This window comes from Plecotus auritus, assembly GCF_963455305.1.
Source record: "Plecotus auritus genome assembly, chromosome: 10".
NCBI classification, from domain to species: Eukaryota; Metazoa; Chordata; class Mammalia; order Chiroptera; family Vespertilionidae; genus Plecotus; species Plecotus auritus.
In genome coordinates, this window is record NC_137785.1 from 38,641,801 (window position 1) to 38,660,021 (window position 18,221).

At 45.8% G+C, this 18,221-nt stretch overlaps 2 protein-coding genes across 4 annotated transcripts in view; one reads left to right on the top strand and one right to left on the bottom strand.

The window, feature by feature from the left end:
• MAF (MAF bZIP transcription factor) overlaps positions 1–4,752 on the top strand; it is a 347,464-nt gene extending 342,712 nt beyond the window's left edge. For both annotated transcript variants that reach the window (XM_080645810.1, XM_080645813.1), the window contains one exon: positions 4,607–4,752. Coding sequence is in view for 1 of the 2 variants with exons in the window: in XM_080645813.1 (XP_080501939.1) it covers positions 4,607–4,637 (31 nt within the window). In the remaining variant the exon portion in view is untranslated. The remainder of the gene's footprint in view (positions 1–4,606) is intronic.
• The window catches only part of WWOX (WW domain containing oxidoreductase), a 947,098-nt gene continuing 933,584 nt past the window's right edge, over positions 4,708–18,221 (bottom strand). Inside the window, exon 9 of one of the 2 annotated variants that reach the window (XM_080645807.1) lies at positions 4,708–5,893. In XM_080645807.1, coding sequence (XP_080501933.1) covers positions 5,705–5,893 — 189 coding nt within the window. In that variant the 3' untranslated portion in view covers positions 4,708–5,704. The remainder of the gene's footprint in view (positions 5,894–18,221) is intronic. The other variant, XM_080645809.1, reaches the window with a different exon arrangement.

The window sequence follows — 18,221 nt, forward strand, 5'->3', positions numbered from 1 at the left end:
GTCACCCTATGTCTTTTGACTGGAGCATTTAATCAATTTACATTTAAGGTTATTATTTATAGGTATTTATTTATTGCCATTTTATTTTTCTTTTTGCCTCTGATCTCTCTCTCCTTTTCTTCTTCTTAAAGCAGTCCCTTTAACATTTCTTGCATTGCTTGTTTGGTGGCAATGTACTCCTTTAACCTTTATTGTCTGGAAAACTTTTTATTTCACCTTCAATTTTAAATGACAGCCTCCTGGATACAGTAGTCTTGGATTTAGGCCCTTGCTTTTCATTATTTGAAATGCTTATACTTTAAGTAAAGAGACTGGCTGCTGGGAGTATTTTATGTACTAGTAAATGGTTATGACAATAAGAAGTTAAATATGTAAAAAAAAATAAATGGTAAAACCCAACACTGATAAGGTTGTTAAAAAACAGAAACCTGTATGTTCTTCTGGTTGGAACCCTTCCAGATCATACAAGGCTGTATACAGCAGGAGCCAAATAGGAGCTCTTAGATCCCATGGTTTCAGCTCTACAAATGTATGCTGTGGAGGTAAATTAAGAGAAGGAAAACACTGCCTGCATAAAGATACTGAGCCATTAGTTTTAAAAGCAAACACTAGAAATAATCTAAAGGTCCCATAGTAGGAGTTTCCAAATGGGGACCCACCAGCAAGATGATCTATTAGGCATCTATTAAAATAAATGTGAAAGTGACAAATAAGATAATTTTCTTGGGGGGAAGGGGGAAAGGTATGAAACCAAATAGTGTGAAGACTTGAAAGGTAGTAAACAAAGATGAAAATAGCTGTGTTGTGGAGCCTTTCTTTTTCTTTTTAAAAATTGCCTCTATTGCCCTGGCTGCGTGCCTCAGTCGGTTGGAGTGTTGTCCCGTGCAGCAAAAGATTGGGGGTTGGATTCCCTGTCAGGGCACATACCCAGGTTGTGGTTTGATCCCAGGTTGGGGCGCAGACAGGAGGCAGCCAATTAATGTTTCTCTCTCACATAGATGTTTCTCTCTTGTTCTCTCTCTCCCATCCTCTCTCTCTAAAATCAATAAAGACATATCCTTGGGTGAGGATTGAAAAAAAAATGCCTCTATTATTAGTACATAATATTATCAATAGACATAATTCATAGCAGTTTTTCCAGTGATCATATTTTGTGATATTACTTATATTCTGAATTTCAAACTAGTTTGGCTGAATGGTGAAAGGCACCAAGAGTTAACACAGGAGGCAAGAATTGTTATTTTAGATGCTTTTTTCAATGTAAACTCCTACTAATGGTGCCTGCTGCTGACCAGAATGGGCAGCCGTTTTTGCAAGGCCAGGCTTTCTGAAAGGCCCAGAGCTGACCCTAACGAAAGCAGTCAGGCCTCCTCCATTGAAATTCAAAACAAAACCACCCATAACCCCATTTTAAAGAGCAAAACCACAAGCCACAGCTTCAGTCGTTGCTGGGGATGCTTCCATTTCTTATTTCCTATTGATGTCGCAGAAAGGTCTCCCTTAATCAGCCATGAAAGTGGAAACTGGCTGCCTTTTGAGTTTAAAGAAACTTAGGGAGAGAGAGCGACTTAGAAGCACGTGAGTGCAAAGAAGCTGGCTCCCTCTTCCTGTTCTGGGCGGCTCTGTGGCACTGGGGCGACGGTGGAGAACACTGGACCTTGAGCCCATTAGAAGCTAAGTGCAGGGAAAGGAGGCCATCTGCAAACTTGTTTACAACCAGGACAGGAGAAAGGGTCTATGGAGCTGAAGCCGTATTGCTGGGTAAATGCACCTACAGAAACCATGTGTCAAGTTTCTATGAGGCAATGGCCACCAGGACAAGAGCCAGATCAATGCTTAGGCAGGAAGCCAAATAGTCTTCCTTTGTGAATAATTCACCCATTGCATCAATTGGATGTGCATATACTGCTGGTCTATAGGCCACTTGGGCTTGAAGACGATGGACCGGGATTCAAATACTGACTCTGATACTTACCACAGCTAAGCGGCTGTGGATAGGTTACTTTGTATACCACAGTTGCAGCATCTACGGATAAAATAAGATGGAGTGATTTGCCGAGACTAGCAATTGGCACAGAGTAGATGTTCAATAAATAGTATCTGCAATTAGTAGTAGTGATGATGGTAGAGTGGGATCATTATTATAGAATTAAAGTATATATTACATATATAATATATATCTATTTATATGTCTATTTACATATTCATATGTCATGAAAGATGGTGAGTAATAGCCTTGGGCTTAGAATAACCTAAAAAAAGTAGGTATATCTACTTGCTTACTTGTCCAGGAATTCCCCATGAAATTAGAAGTAAGATTAATGTGTCTCACAGGAGAAATGGCTCTCAGGGAATGGTGTTTGAGTGGATTCAGGGCATACAGGGAAAGAGGAGGCCTTGGTTTAACTTCATGTACCTGGAGAGCTTTTGGTCAAGTTAGTTAGGATCTTATGCACTACGGAGAGTCCTATAGACATGAAATATGTTTGTTTGTTTGTTTGTTTGTTTGTTTGTAGCAGGAACTGTGGAAGAGGTTGCCCTAAACTTTGAATTTCCACCATGTGGCACTCAGTACATATTTGTTGAATGATTGATTGTCTGAAGGCTTAGTATCTAACTTAGGGAGCTCCTTGATTTAGGGCAATACTCACCTCCCCTGGTCAATTTCCTCCCAAATCTTATTGTACCTGCCTGGTGCAGGACCCACTTGGAAGTCAGTCAGCACATACCTGAACAGCAAAAGGGGGCAGATAGCCTGCAGATTCTCCCTTGGGTATCTTTGATCTTTTAGACATCACCTTGGCTGATGACAATCCAATGTCTGCTTTGCTATGGCTTAAATTCCACCTTCACCAAGTGCCTAAAGCTTAGCCAGAGTCAGACCCATAAAGTTACTTCTTTGCTTAGCCTGAGAACTCAACGTGATGCATCTCTTTGGAAAGGATGTATCTAACTCATTCAAGGAACGGTGGCATTGGTGCAGGGAAGAGGTATGGCTTTGAAATCAAACCAACCCAAGTGTGAATCACAGCTCTGCCATTTATGAGCTGTGTGGACAAGGGCAAATTGTAAAACATCTTGGCGTCAGTTTCTTCATAAGACAGGAAGGGGAAGGCCACCTGGTAGGGTCGTGGACACATTAGAAATCAGATGTAATGTTGCAGCCTGCTTAGCACAGTGTGTGGCTCGCAATCATCCCCGCAAGGATGGGAATTATTTTCAGGAACATAATGCCTGGTCACCAAGAATCATTTTCTTCAACCGTTATTTATTAAGCACCTTCTATGTGTCAGGAACAGTTCAAGGCACTGTGGCCACAGTTGTGAACAAAATAGACAAATCTAGTGGGATTTATATTATAGGAGGTGGAAAGAGAAAATAGCAAATAGATACAGAATGTGTCCAATAGTATTAAGTGTTGTGGAGAAAAACTAAGGGTGAGGTGCATGGATGCCACCATGAAGTCGGTTATGTTCTCAGAAAGGGGGTTACATTTGAGCAGAGACCAGAATACAGTGTGAGAGGAAGCCATGTGATTATCTGGAAGGAAAGCATTTTATCAGAGGAAACAGCAAAGATAAAGTCCTTGCCCAGGAAGGGTACTAGGCATATTTCAAGAACACTGACTCCATATAGCAGGTGAAGAGAAAGTGCTATCACACAGGATCAGAGAGCAAAATGGGGACCAGATTATGAAAGAAACCCTAGGCTGTGCTAAAAATTTGCACTTGACTCAATGAGATGAGAAGCTGTGTCAGTGAGTGCTGGCTGTGTATGAGTAGTCCCGGAAACTTCATTGCTTCACATAACAAGCTTTTACTTATTGCCATTCTGCGGGTTGACCCAGCAGGGGCTGAATAGTCTGGGATGGCCTCGCCCACATGTCTAATTATGAGCTTGGTGTCAGTTTTGGTAGCAACCAGGTGTCTCTCATCATCCGGCAGGCTAGCTGGTGGTTGCCAGGTTCCAAAGAGCTACAAGAAAGGGCAATCCCCAGTGCACAGGCACTTCTCCAATTGGACAAGGTAAGTCAGGCGGCCAAGGCCAGGGTTAGTGTGGGAGACACCCAGTCACGGTGTGGAGACTGGGAATTATGGGGGTCCCTTTTGCAGAGTCTACCTCAAAAGCACTGGAGGGTTTGGACCAGAGAAGTGACATTATCTGATTCACAGCTTTAAAGGAGCTATGATAACAAGGACTTTGTAAGGTTGAATATAGCCAGACCAGAGGAGGCAGCCAGGTGATGGGCCACTGGAAAGCAATGGTGTTTGACTGGACTGGGCCACAGAGCCCAGAGGTTCATGATGTTGTGTGGCCTGAAGGTGCCATTATAGTATTTTAGCAAATGCATCCTCTCCATCTTGCCTAATTGGACCTTCTCAGACCCCTGGAATGGCCTAGAAACCAGGGCTGAAGGGGAAAGAACCCCCAAACTGCTCACATTCTAATACACAGATATTCTCTAATGACCAAGAACTTGATAATTACAGGGGGAACAGACTACTGAGGACTGAATAACCCACTATATGTAATAACTATAAGTAATAACAGAACCTCTCTAGGTGAAATTAAACAATAGTCATGTTTCTTTTTCTTTCTTCGACAGAAAGTATGATGCTGGCATGCTAATCGCGTGAGACACCGGGGCCACGGACAGCCACAAAGCACAAAACAAACTCAGAGAAGAAACAAGAACGGTGTTTTCCTGGCGTCTACAAGAAGCGCTTTATTTTTCCTCTAGATTTCTTTTCTAAAAAAAAAAAAAAAAAAGGCAAAACAAAACAAAAAACTAAAACTGTAACAAACATTTAAAGACACAAGACAGACTTCAGGTGATAACATTCGAGCATGCTCTTTTATTAAGCGTAGGATGGAAGGGATGACAGGACTGGTGAGCAGGAGCCCCGAGGAGCTCTGAGCCACTGGGGTGCTGCTTGAAACCGTGAATGAAGAAAAAAGGGAACAGCGTTTCAGCCCACCCCACAATGCTCCTGTAAATTCCTATGGACACAACGCTTCCTTTCCTGCCTGTCAAGGTGTCGGGGGGATGCTTGGCAAAACTCATCTGCTATAATTGCTAAAGAATGTTTTGTATAGTTTGGCAAGGGAGTCAAAGGACTAGTACCTTTGTGACTCGCAGCTCTGTCTATGCCACCGAATTCTCAGTGTCATCTCCATCTTCGCTGAAGGGAACAAGGCTCAGGGGCCTCTGCCCAGGAGTTGCCAAGCCCGCTTAGACTTGGTCAGAAAGAATGAAGCACTGATCTCCTGGATCAATGCAGTGGAGAAGAATAAACACTCGCTCTTTCTTTCCTGAACAGAGAAAGCTCCCGGCGGCAGTGAGGCTCTGGCTGTGCTGGTGGCTGGGTGGGACAGGAGACTCCAGGCTACTCTAAATAGAGACTTACTCGTGCTTCTACAGTGAGACAGGCCACCACCTGGAAAGAAAAGGGACCCAAGCCTTGGCTAGCCCCAGAAGAGAGATACTGTCCCTTGACCCCTGGAATTAATTCCCTGCCTCCCACTGGTATTTGACATTTTCCCATCTGCTGTGACTACTCTTATGGCCTTTGCTCTGGGGGGTCAGTGTCGGAGAGACACAGAAAGGCCTGGATAATAAGTTGGGGCGGGGGTGCTCAGCATTGGCAGTGACGTGCGGACACACAGGGTGGGCGTGTGTTCCGATCGCCACCTGAGCGCCCGCTTAGCTGGCCTGGCCGCTGAGTCCCTCCTGGATCAGCCTCTCGCTGAGTGCCCACAGGGCCCGGGCCGTCTCCTCCCTCTGAGCCTCCGCAGAAGGCAGGCAGCGGCAGCAGTTGTTGAAGTACATCCCTCCCAGGCCTTCTAGTTCGGGGGCAGCAGCACAGTAGACGGTGGTGGCAGCTCCTTGTTGCTGGAAAAAAAACAAAACAAAACAAAAAAACCATAAGCAATTTATTTAAGAAAAGAGGTGATGAGACAAGTTTCTTCTGACTGGGAATCAGCAAGCCTCTCCCCGCCCAGTCCACTTGGTCCTGGACCTCAGCGTGGCCGAGGGGCCTGAGCTCAGCCCAGGCCTGGAAGGTCGGAGTGTGAGCAGCCTGGAACAGCGAGCTCATAACCCTCTCTAAAGCTGGTGTGACTCTTTGCACCTCATATAGGAAAAGGCTTCAAAAATAAATATGCACATCACTCACGTCAGACATCTCTCCCCAGCAAAGAGGAAATGATGGCACCCTTCAGCACACGCAAGAAGACATCCGTCCAACCCCTTGACTTCTCAGTGCATAATGCATTTCGACACCAAGATGTTTCCAGAACCTTCTGTCTGGATGAAACCAACCTGGCCCATCAGGTAGAAACCCCACGCAGGACCGGTGCCAGCCCACTCCAGAACGCAAGTTGCAATGAGTGCTACGGATCACTTTCTGTTCACCTCTGGTGTAGCACTGTGGCTAGGGCTGTGTGTGCGGGGAGGTTCCATATCGTCCGGGCTGACAGGGTACTGTCAGAGATGCTGTAAAGAGGGCAAGAAATCACTTTGCTTTGCAAGCTATCATTAAAAATAATAGGCTGGTGTTCACAGGGAGACACGGTAGGCACGGCTCTAATTTAAAACCAATACAGTTTATCTGGCATCTTATGATTATTTATGTGCATCACAGCCCTGGTTGCATCAACTAATTATAGGCTGATAGGGGGGTTGTGGAAGAGGATGGAGGAAGGTAACACGGGATAAGGTCACAATTAGAAAAACATTAAGGACATTTGATTTAGGAGGAAATGGGTTTCTGTCCTCACCCAAAGCTTACCCTTTTCCTGCTCCTATATGGTTTAAATTGTGCCCAAGCAGGGTGCTTAATGGAAAACCATGCCCCACAAATGGTTTGGTTTACATTCACTACAACCATTGGGGGTCACGGTCATTCTGAGGATCAGGGTCTCGAGATGTTCTCATTTTAGGAAAGTGCTACAAAACAGTCTTGGGTTGTGTTTGTTTGGGGGGAGCTTCAGTGTCACTATCTGTTGTCATATGTAGTTCATGTGAAAACCCCATAGTCAAACCAGTCAAGGGACATGGGTGTGGGGAGAGCCTTGAGTTCTGATCATAGCGGGATTCTTGATAGGCCAGGACAAGCCCCATCAGTTCAGAACTTGAACTCCTGACATGACTGAACTTAATTAAATCGTAATTGGTTTGTTACTTCCCCAACCCCCTCACCGTGCCCACTCCCCAATAACAGCCAGCTACTTTCTTAGATTTAGCTCTTTCTTTTTAAATTGCTTTGGGTGGTGGCTCAAGTCTAATGGAAATAAGTTCGTGTCATCCAAATTTTCTCTCACTGAATTATTATTGCTAATAACACTCTGTTTAGCACCTGGCACATTTCTCTAAAGAATTTGAGAGGCTTACCGGACTCCCTGCACCTCGTGTCGGGGGGAAAGTAAGCAAAGTGCCTCTAAAGACAAATTGAGGAATTGAGATGCTCGTCCCGCTAACTCAAGCCAAATATCCTTTTGGCCTCACTTCTTAGCAGAGTTCAGTTGGAGATGGTGTTTTGCATAATTTTCTGGATATCTATCTTAGATTTCCATTTTACTTCCCTGCTGCCAAAACCACCAGAGAGTGGTCAGGTGATTTATCATCAACTGTAAGGGGTGAGAGAATCCAGCCAGCTCAGCCCCAGATCCAGGTTCTCCACCCCGACTCGGAGCCTTGGAGTATCGGCATTTATAGAGCAGGACAAACTGGCCTTTCCGAGTGCCACCAATGGCAAGAAAAGATGAAAGTAGGCCACTTGGAAAAGCACAAAGTAGAATTCTTCCACACCCGGTGTAATATTTTGCCACTGTGACCTTCTAAAATGATATCAGGTTGCACCCTTGCATTGTTGGAACGGTATTTTTACAAAGAAATTCTGCACTTGCATCGATTCAAAATAGTGTTGATGAGGGAGCTGGGGGCATGCATTTTCCCTCCATGCAATCTGAGAGCAATTGCAATGACCTCAGTTCATATAAGCCTATATTTGACTACCATGCTGAAAAATAGACATTTTAGAAAAGCCCAATCTTGCATCAAGAGCTGGCTTTAAGTCTTTTGCCACCAGGCCTGGGGGAGGGGGTGATGTACAATCTCAATTCCATCGCAAGAGGTTCTGTAGGGGCACCTGAAAGCAAAGACCGCCTTCTCCACTCAGATCAGCCCGCATTGGTCAAAGTCTCCCTCTGATCCATGCTCAACTCAACTGGTACTCGACTGACTTTCCTGCTAGACAGCTAAGTAGTAACAAGATCTTTCAGTCCCAAGCTCACTACCTGTTTGGCTTCTGGGGGAATTCTCTTAGCTGCACCAGGGCAGCCTCTGAGTGACATCTTCATATGAGCAGATGAGCCAACAGTTTCAGAACAAGTTCTAATGTTTGGCTCATCAGCTGTTCGGTCTGCCTCTCATCAGGAGACTGAGCCACGTGAGGGGAATCTCATTAGTACATAGGCTGGGCTTGCTGATACAAGATCAAACTTTTCAAAACTGATAAACACACATTTAAAAGAGCACTTTCATCACCGTCAAATGGCTCTCATGCCACTTCAGGGGGTGGGGGGGCATCAGTACCTAATTCAGAAATGATGAAAGTCATATAAAGGGAACAATGCTACCAACTCCGTTATAAAACACCCGAAGCCACCAGGTCTTGTGAGTTGTCACCACTGTTTACTGATCCATCGTGATAAAATAACAACACTGTGACATAAGAGCACTGGCTGGGGCTGTGGGTCCCCCTCAACGATTTGTTAACAGTTTCTCAGAAGCCTGCTTATCATGGGAACTGGGAGCGGCGGCTCCAGTCTCCATTCCCTAGAATTGGCTATGAGTTAGGGTGTGGCTGGCACAGGACAGAGTTTCTGGGAAGCCCAGTAGAATCTTTAATCATACCTGAACGCCACTTCTGATCTGATCAAAGGTTTTCGAGCTGCCAGAGGAGAGCTGAGCCATCCATCTCTATAGTGCAGTGGTCGGCAAACTGCAGCTCGCGAGCCGCGGTTTGCTGCTCTGTTGACTAATGAGTTTGCCGACCACTGTCATATACTACCCTTTACCTCTTTGCACACAACATGCCACAATTGCCTAATCCTCACAGCTTCCAACTACACGGTAACATTTAGTCTAGTCCAGTGGTCGGCAAACTCATTAGTCAACAGAGTGGCAAACCACGGCTCGCGAGCCGCAGTTTGCCGATCACTGCTATAGTGTATGCAAAATCACCCAGGATTCTTGTTGGGGATTAAGTTAAGAGTATCTTGGTCATAAAGGTTCATCATTCTCCTTCAGAAATCATTTGTCAGTTTTGCAGCCCCGTCTCCAGCTACAGGAAGGTGGACTTAGAAAGTAGTTGCTATTTATTTATTATAGTTGAGGCCCTGAGACCTTACTTACCCATCCTTCCCAAACCCTTTGTTGGGATGAAAATATTAAGTAGCCGCTTTTCATCAACATTTATTTCATGACTGCTAGCCAGCAATTTGTAGCTGTCAGCATGGAATCAAAATGAATATTGACTCTTTTAAAGAAAGAGGTACAGAGGTTTCTAATAAACAATACATGGTAAAGGAAAAACCACCCACATATCAATATTTGTAATGCATTGGTTAGTACTCTAACCACCCACATATTGATATTTGTAATGCCTTGGTTAGTATTCTAATATAACTCATGTTTTAATAAGGATACATATTACACAATTACTGTTTAGTTTTCAAGTTTCTCTAATTTAAAATGCATGCTTATTTAAAAGAGAGTAGATTCCTATCTTAAAGTAGATTTAACTACAAGATGTATAAAAAATAGACACTGTCACAGAATATCTATCTATAGTCAATGATTCTGAGAGTAGTAGATGTTCTAAGATTGCTTTATCACAGACCTACAGATACCAGGAGATTGCACAGAAAATGCTGAATGAATCGACTTTTGCAAACAGTACAGATGTGTAAGGGAACGTGTCAGGGGACTTAGACTGGGGTTGGAACCCCACGGCCAGGAAGGAGAGCCCTTTGGGAAGAGGGCAGCGGTCACTGTGCTGAATTCCTGGGACAAAGAGGTGATGTGAAGTGAGCAGGTGCCTCTTCCTATCCTCAAAGCTTTCCCTGTTCCCCATCTGGGGTCTGTTAGGCAAGACAAACCCTTCCCAAAGGCAAAACTGGCCACCTTTCCAGTGGCCCCGTGAATACGCAGGATAACCTACCGCAGAGCTTTGGCGTGAGACAATCAGTGGAATGACTGTCCGCCCCCACAGCCTCTGCCTTTCCCGCCTCCCAGTAACACTCTGGAGGAGGGTTTCTGCCATTCGCCTGGACAGTGCAGCACAGGCTTCGGAATTCATCTCCGGATATACATCTGTTCCTCCAGAACGAGGGCAGCTGAAACCTCTGATTTTAAAGACAAACAAAAGCAAGCTGCTCCGAAAGGTTACAAGTCCCTACTGACCGAGAATAATCTTCTAAGCTGACAAAGGTGCCATGGATTGTGTTCATTCTTAGGGCAACGCAGTGTGCACAGGAAGGAGGCTCCCAGGCCTCCCTGTTAGCAAGACCGTGGCCACCTCTGCCTCCACTGGGATGCTGGTGTCGCTGAATAGACTAAGGCCATGGAGTAAGTGCTAACCAACCAACACACCAACTTGCCCCAAAAGTATGCGAGAAGAAGAGAACAGAGAAGTCTACTCGAAGGACTCTGCCCTCCAAATGGTCCTGCTTTCCTAGAGGCTTGTTGCAAATGAGGCCCATTCACGAGGTAGCATCTATTCACGAGGTTGCAAATAAGGACCATTCAGGCGGAGAGCTGACGATTCTTCAGGCAGGCACCATGCAGAAAGCTTGTAAGCACGCCACTGTCACCCCACACAGCCTCAGGAGCAGGGCGATTGGATCCCCATGTGTGGAGAAGCCCACTTAGTGTCAGAGGTCAAAAGCAACTTGTCCCAAGTCCTTCTGACATCACACAGTGGACCCTTCCCAGAATGCAGACACGCTGCCATAGAAACCTCCTGCCAAACATGTGACACAGCGGTTTGCATATTGCCCGACCCCCGTTCTGTGTCCCCATGTGGCCGAAGCTTCCTGTCCATGCCCCGCCACAGTGTGACACCCTGGCACGGCCTGGAATTAAGTGTGGGGTTTGCCCTGTGTTCACCTGAGAAATGTTAAAAGGAGATTTTCCCATTGTTGATTTAGTCCGTGAACTAAACTGAAATTATATCCATTTGGATGAACAGAAGTGAGGATTCAGCGAAACCTCAGAAGGTCCAATAGCAAATGACCCTTAACACAACGGTCACCTGGTTCAACACGCCACCTCCAGGTGCCAGGCTGGCCCAGCTAAGGAACCTTGTCTTGGATGGGAGACTTTTTTCAACACCTAAACCAAACCACAGCAAAACCAGAGACACTGAAGCAATCTCCACCTTATAACTCTGTGTATGTGTAAAGTGAGCGAGGCCTTTTGGAGGATAATATCTGATAGGTTAGGTCAGGTTTGCAGGCAAACTCTGTTCCAACCCCCTCCCACCAATTAATTCCTACTAATTCCTAACCAGTGACTCCTACAAAGGCTTTACACAATCAGGCTTAGGTACAGGCAGATGCCTCCTGAGGGCATGGACACAGAACTGTCCTGTAGCTTTCAGGGGTGTTGCTCACAGCTATTCTTAGCAGTTATTATGGAAGGGAAATACACTCAACTTCTCAAACTGAAAAAGCAGAGACCAGGAAAGTGGGTATCTGTTGTTAATAGTGGGAGCTTTAGAAGTCTGAGAGAAGGTCCTAGAGACTGACTTAGCCCTAGCCTCACAGAAGAGATGTGCCAGCACACGGACTTTGACAATGTGTTTACATATTTACCTCTTGCTACAAGGTAACAGTTTCTTTGCTAAAAACAGGTTCACACCTGTGAAAAAGACTCAGAAGTTCCTTTTCAGTTGACTGTCTCTCCCACTGTGTGCCCAGTGACACCGGGGACATAGTCTATGAAAAGGCTTGACCGAAGTTGTTCGTTGAGGGAGAGTTAAGCAATGGGCTATCCCCCGCCACCCCGAGATGCAATTGGTCCACAACCCACGATCGCAAAGGGTATCTGGAGTGAAATGTTTGAAGGGAAACAAATGTGACACAGCTTTCACGGGCCTCCATTTGGGGAGAATCTCAGAGGTGACACAGAGCCTTTCTCATTTGCATCCCAAATAGTAAGCCCAAACCCAAATGAGGGTACAAGGACCATTCTTCCTGACAGAAGACATGACTTTCTAGCAAGCTCCCTATGGAGTTTTCAGAGATTGACTTCAAGACCAGGACAGAATGACTTACAAAGTCAGGAGTGTTGCTGTTATTTCTCTGAGAAATATTTGCAGAAAAAAGCCCAGAAGTAGGTGCTGGATGGAAAGTTGGAAATTATTTTTTTTAAAGCAAAAGAATATAATTGTCTTCGCTGACCATAGGTTTGGGGGAGGAAGCAGTAGTCCATCCGGACCATCCAGGGAGGTCCAAAGCCATGTTTGTTTTGGGAAGGTCGGGCGGGGTGGGATTTCCACTCCAGCGGGATTCAAGGGCAGGGTGACCTTGGTAGGCTTTCAGGACCTGTGTTTTGAATTCCATGAACTATTCTGAACTTTCCCTTGAAATAAACGAGGCCCTTTTCATACCTCCTCCCTGTCCCAGAGTCCTTGCCATCTATGGTCCAAGGGTTCTGTGAAAGATTTATGTCTGGTCCCAAAAGAATGGAAGTGTGCAATTTAGAATGATTTCATCTCTCTGGGACCTGCTGCTGCTGCTGTGAGACTCTAACGTGCTCTGAATGAGGGAAGGAAGAAGAGGTGGCCTAAGTTCAGTCCAGGTGGGCGATGCACTTTCATTTGTGTCTGCCAAAGACGTTCTGGAATGGACTGGCCCAAGAGGTGGTCTCATCACAATTGAGAAATGTTGATTATGTCTCATTTCTATGACCGAGTTCCCTGGCAGTGCTCTCTGGAATACCCAATTGCTCAAAGCACAGCTTCTTTTTCCATGGGTTTTCTCTTGCTGGGACAGAACACTGCATCGGGTTATCTATTCTCCTATGGGTTGGTTTGCAACAGCTGAGCAGAAGAGCCATAGAAACCTACCACTGAAATGCGCGTCATCCTTTGACGTGGGACGAATCTGATGGCCGCTTACAGAAATGTTCCCATTGGGCCACCTCAAAGCTGGTGCCAAAGGAACACCTGAGTGTTTATAAGTGGTAAAAGAAGATTTAGCTTGTGTTAATTTGAAACAGTTTACATTCTTACTCGATGTTTTTAACCTCGGTTATAGCTAGCTCTGTACAATGTAGATAATGGATGCCTCTGTATTTGCCATGTACACTGATAGAAACCTTTGACATGATTGCCAGGCAGAATTAATGGGTTCAGTTCTAATATCAAAGACTGTCTTTAGAGTAGCGGTGAAACAAAAATATCTTCCTTCCCTCTACGCACAGTCACTCCGCCCAGTCGGCCTGGAAAGCCAAAAGCAGACTGTTCTGTGAGCAGGCAAGACTTCCGGGCAAACCCCAAACAAGCTGTTTGTTTAGATGTTAAGGTGGACAGTTCACTTACACCTGGGTCACAGGCATATCCTACAACATTGACTGAAAAGGCATGGGGCAGGGGGCAGATAAAACCCACAGGGTGCTCCGATGGGGCCACATCACGGTGAGACATTAACTCTTAACTCTATCATCCAGAAACAAATGCAGGAATAGACTTTGCAGTGATTCAGATCTCAGAGGCAGACCCCAAGTCCAGCCCCACCGTTTCAAGTCACACACAACTGCATTAGGTCTGCGCATGCACTTTCATAGGGAGCTCACGCGAACAGATCATTTCTCAGGCTCAAAGACGCTGGCCTTGTTAATATTTCATTTAGAACACACTGTGGAGAGTGTCTCATTTATATGACTTTCATAATTAATGGTGATAGCTTAGGCACTGCCTTTACACAGAGAGATCTCGTCACAGTGGTCGATGGGTAATGAGAAACAATAGATATTTCATTCACCAGCAGCTTGTTGCTAGTTAGTAGGAAATGATCGTGTGCTCTGTTGCTTTAATTGCCAGGGTACATAATTCTGCCTGGGTGTTAGTGAACATTTTAAAGCACTTGATGCAAATAGACTAGAAACAAAACAAAGTTTACCTTGATTATGTAACACCTTAGCATAGAAAGTTACACAGGTATGTTTTTTTTTAATTGCATTCTATCATGCAAATATTATCTAAATATGCATGTACTGACGACTCATCTACTGTATTTTAGGAAATACAATTAGGCCGCCTTTCTCTTCTCCTATGTAGACTGTAAATAACTGTAGATCGTTCTCTTGTTTCCCTATGTAAATATATGTAAATACTAACAAGCCATGCATGCTGATATCCCAGACGATTTCAGGTAGTTTTATAATCTGCAGGCATGTACTTGAACTGGTTTGTTAAAAGGAAAAAGAACACAAAACCTCGCAAACTCTTTAAAGCTGAATAGAAATTAAAGGTTTCTTCCTAGACTGTGGTGGCTTCTTTTGTTTGCTGTCTCATCCCTGAACCGAGTTCCCCTCAGCTTCTCCGGCCTCCTCCAGAAGGGACACCTGGGCAGGCTCGGGGCCCGGGACAATGGCTGAACCACGTAGCTTGGTTCTTCACACACTTCCCTTAGGTTTTCTAAAGAATCTACAATCATAAGATAGGCATCTCTGGATTTTTCTAGCAAAAGGATTTGGAGTAGAAAGCATTCATGTTCATCGTTCCCGTAGGTGCTTTACATCCCAAAACCCTATGAAAGAACCCTGTCCTTCCTATTGCAAAGATGCACAAATGAGTCACAGCAAGATCCACATTTGCCCAACATGACAAAATGATTAAATGCCTCCGAAACCCCAACTGGTATTGAAGAGAGCCACAATACAATCCTTCCCAAGGCTCAGTAAACTTTTTCTGCAAAGGGTAAGAGAGGAAATACTTAAGGCTCTGCAGGCCATACAGTCTCTGTCACAACTGCTCAAATTCGCCACTGTTGTGAAAACAGCCACAGACATCACATAGGCAAATGAACATGGTTCCAATAAAACTTTATTTACAAAGTGGCCCGTGAGCCAGATTTGGCCTACAGGCCTCAGTTTGCCAACCTCTGCTCCACACCCTGGGCAAACTCAGCTGCTCCTCAGCAGACCGTTAACACTTCCCTCTTGAGTATGAGTTTGATGGACAGGGGAATCGTGTGATCAATTGAAAATTCTCCACCTCTTCCCTGCAGGTAGCTACACTATTTGCAGAAGTCATAAAATAAGGAGGTGAGCAAAAATGAAGTCCCTTGAGCTTATAAATCAAGCTGTCTTCCTCAGACAAATCTCATTGCCACGTTTCAATTTAGTTATCTTTTGTTTTCATAAATGGAGATGGAGAAAAAAAGTATGAAAGACTAAGGTAAAAAAAAAGAAAAGAAAGAAATCGAGCGACACTCAGTCTTCAGTGAGGGGAAGGAGGCTATTACCTCAGGTCTCTATGGAAACCAAGCGGCACACCAACTTTTTAATGGTTGGAAAACAACATTAGTGTTTGAAGATGTTTTTTCTAAGTATGATGCTTCCGTGTAAATGCATTAATTGACAGTTTCCTTCGGGACTTTTTTATTGAAGTTTCCAAACTTAATTTGATGGCACAAGGAACTCTCCGGAGCCCTTGAAGAATGCTGAAAGTTAGGTCCTTAGAAAAATGAGCCAGCTCTGGCTCTGTGTGCACATCCAACCCCATTCTCCCGCAGAGCCAGCGAAGAACCAGCCTCACTCCCTGTAGTTTTCCATTTAAAAAGCCCTCAGTGTTCACTGTGACATCGGAGGGACACCTTCTAACCCCTATTGAACAAGAATCAATATCACCTCTCAGTCCTGGAGGGAACTGAGGAGAAGGAGTGGGAAGAGGAGAAAGCTGCGGGCTTTGCAAACTGGGCGGCAGTGTGGGGTGGTGGAAAAAGCCAGGGAGCTGAAGCTAGAGATACCTGAACTTGAATCCTGACTTTGACACACAGCAGCTCTGTGACCAGCCACCGAGCCTCAGTTTCCTCATCAATGAAATGGGCAGGATCATTCATGGGGCTTTGGGCAGGATCAGTACTAACACTTGGTCATTTCCTGAGTACAAAGATACTGGTTCAAAAGTAGCTACAATTTTATTAAAAGTTGAAGAAGGGCCCTAACTGGTTTGGCTCAGTGGATAGAACATCAGCCTGTGGACTGAAGGGTCCTAGGTTCGATTCTGGTCAAGGGCATGTACCTTGGTTGCGGGCACATCCCCAGTAGGAGGTGTGCAAGAGGCAGCTGATCAATGTTTCTCTCTCATCGATGTTTCTAACTCTCTATCCCTCTCTGTAAAAAATCAATAAAATACATTTTTTTAAAAAAGTTAAAGAAGGAAGCACACAGATCAAAATCTCTCTCCTTCATGCCAGAGACTTAACAGCAAAGGGGATGGGGGTAGATTGCTGCTTTCTAGGCAAGAAATTCAAGCGACAGTTCCCTCTCCCACCAAATCTTGCGCAGCATCTCTGGGTGCCATGCTGGGCATGAATGACCTGCTTCCAGTCTCTTGTCAGACATTCTCCTGCTAGCTGACCCATCCCTCCCCTTTGCCTTCAAGCTTGAAGCCTGCATGTCATCTGCCTTTTGGCCTTCTCTCTAGAGACTCACCTGTCACCTGGCCCAGCGCCTCGCCTTTAGCCGGATCGCTCAGCCCAGGAACAGTCTTATCATGGCAGTCACTTCCCAGCTCTTTAATTATCTCCCTTCCAAACCCATCCTGAGTCCTCACATCTCGGCCAGGGAGAGTGTGAGACATCACAGCTGCCTTAGGAAGTCTGCCCAGTCCAACAGGGATAGCCAACAACAAAACTAATAACGAGGTTGGTGATGGCCTGGTACGTGCCAAGGACCTATTACTTCCAATTCTTACAACAACCTCAGAAGGAGACAGAGGCTGAAGGAGGCGAAGTAACTCACGGCCATGTCCGTCCCTGGGACGTGCTGGAGCTAAGACCCAAACCGAGTCAGTCTCAGTTCAAAGCCCAAGTTCTTGGTCATGGGTAATGCTCTCTCTGAGCCCCCACCGGGTCCCTCTATGGCATCCTGAACTTACGCAGAAATGAGGAAATCTGGGCCCAAGAGTCTGTGTACATACTCTTTCTCTGGGTGATTTGATCCCCCTGCTGGCCACGCCCCTGCTCACAGAGCCTCAGGAGCCTTCCTCCTCCTTCTCTCCAAGCCCACTTCTCAGCCCTCAGACCCTGAGTCCGAGGGTGCCATTTCTGCCTGCATGTGATGTTGGGGAACACCTCAGGAGGGGTCTGAGAGCCACCCCTGCCGCATTCCTCTTTCTGCTGCTTATGCAGGGAGGCTGGCAGGGTAGGGTTCACGGCTGGCCATTCCGGGCCCATCTGGCCGCACCCCCAGGGCGGGCTCCTGTCTGGCCAACTGCAGTTGGAACTCTCCTGCTCTCACAGTGCAGAGAAATGCTGAGCTCAGGACATCGGGGTTCCCCGGGAACACCTGACTCTGCCTTTTTTTGCCCCCTCTGGCTGCCACACCTGGTAGGACTCATCTTCTCACAGGCGCCGGCTTGTAAAAAGGCAGGCAAACGAATACGCTCGTAGCTCCCAGGCAAGATGTCAGGGAGGGTACAAGCTAGCTGTGTAGCTGGCCCTCAGGTAGTCAAGGTGGTTGAAGATCTGTCCTCTATGCCTGTGCCCTCTGGGTCCCTCATTGCATGACATCACAAGGCAGCCCCCTTAATGCAGGATTCCCATGTGGGGCCTGGATACCTTCCGTGGTACACTCTAGGTGCCAAGCCCCGAAATGTTTGTTGAATTCCTTCCATAGTCCTGTGCAGATATTATTATCCCCATTTTACAGGGAAACTGAGGCTCACACAGGTGAAATGACTTAGTAACAAGTAATTCTTGTGTGTTGAGTTCTGATTATGTGGCACCTGTCTATTGCAGGCTAACGGACTGATGTGCCTTTACCAGACCCTGTACTAGACTCTTTTTGAGGCCCTTGACATCCACTATCCCCAATTATGTGCAGGAGCTAAAGCCCAGAGAGGCAGAGGTCAAAGAGCAAGTGGCCGAGTTACGAGCTGAACCCCATCCCTTGGGCTGCAGAACCCCACTCTTAGCAATGGCTC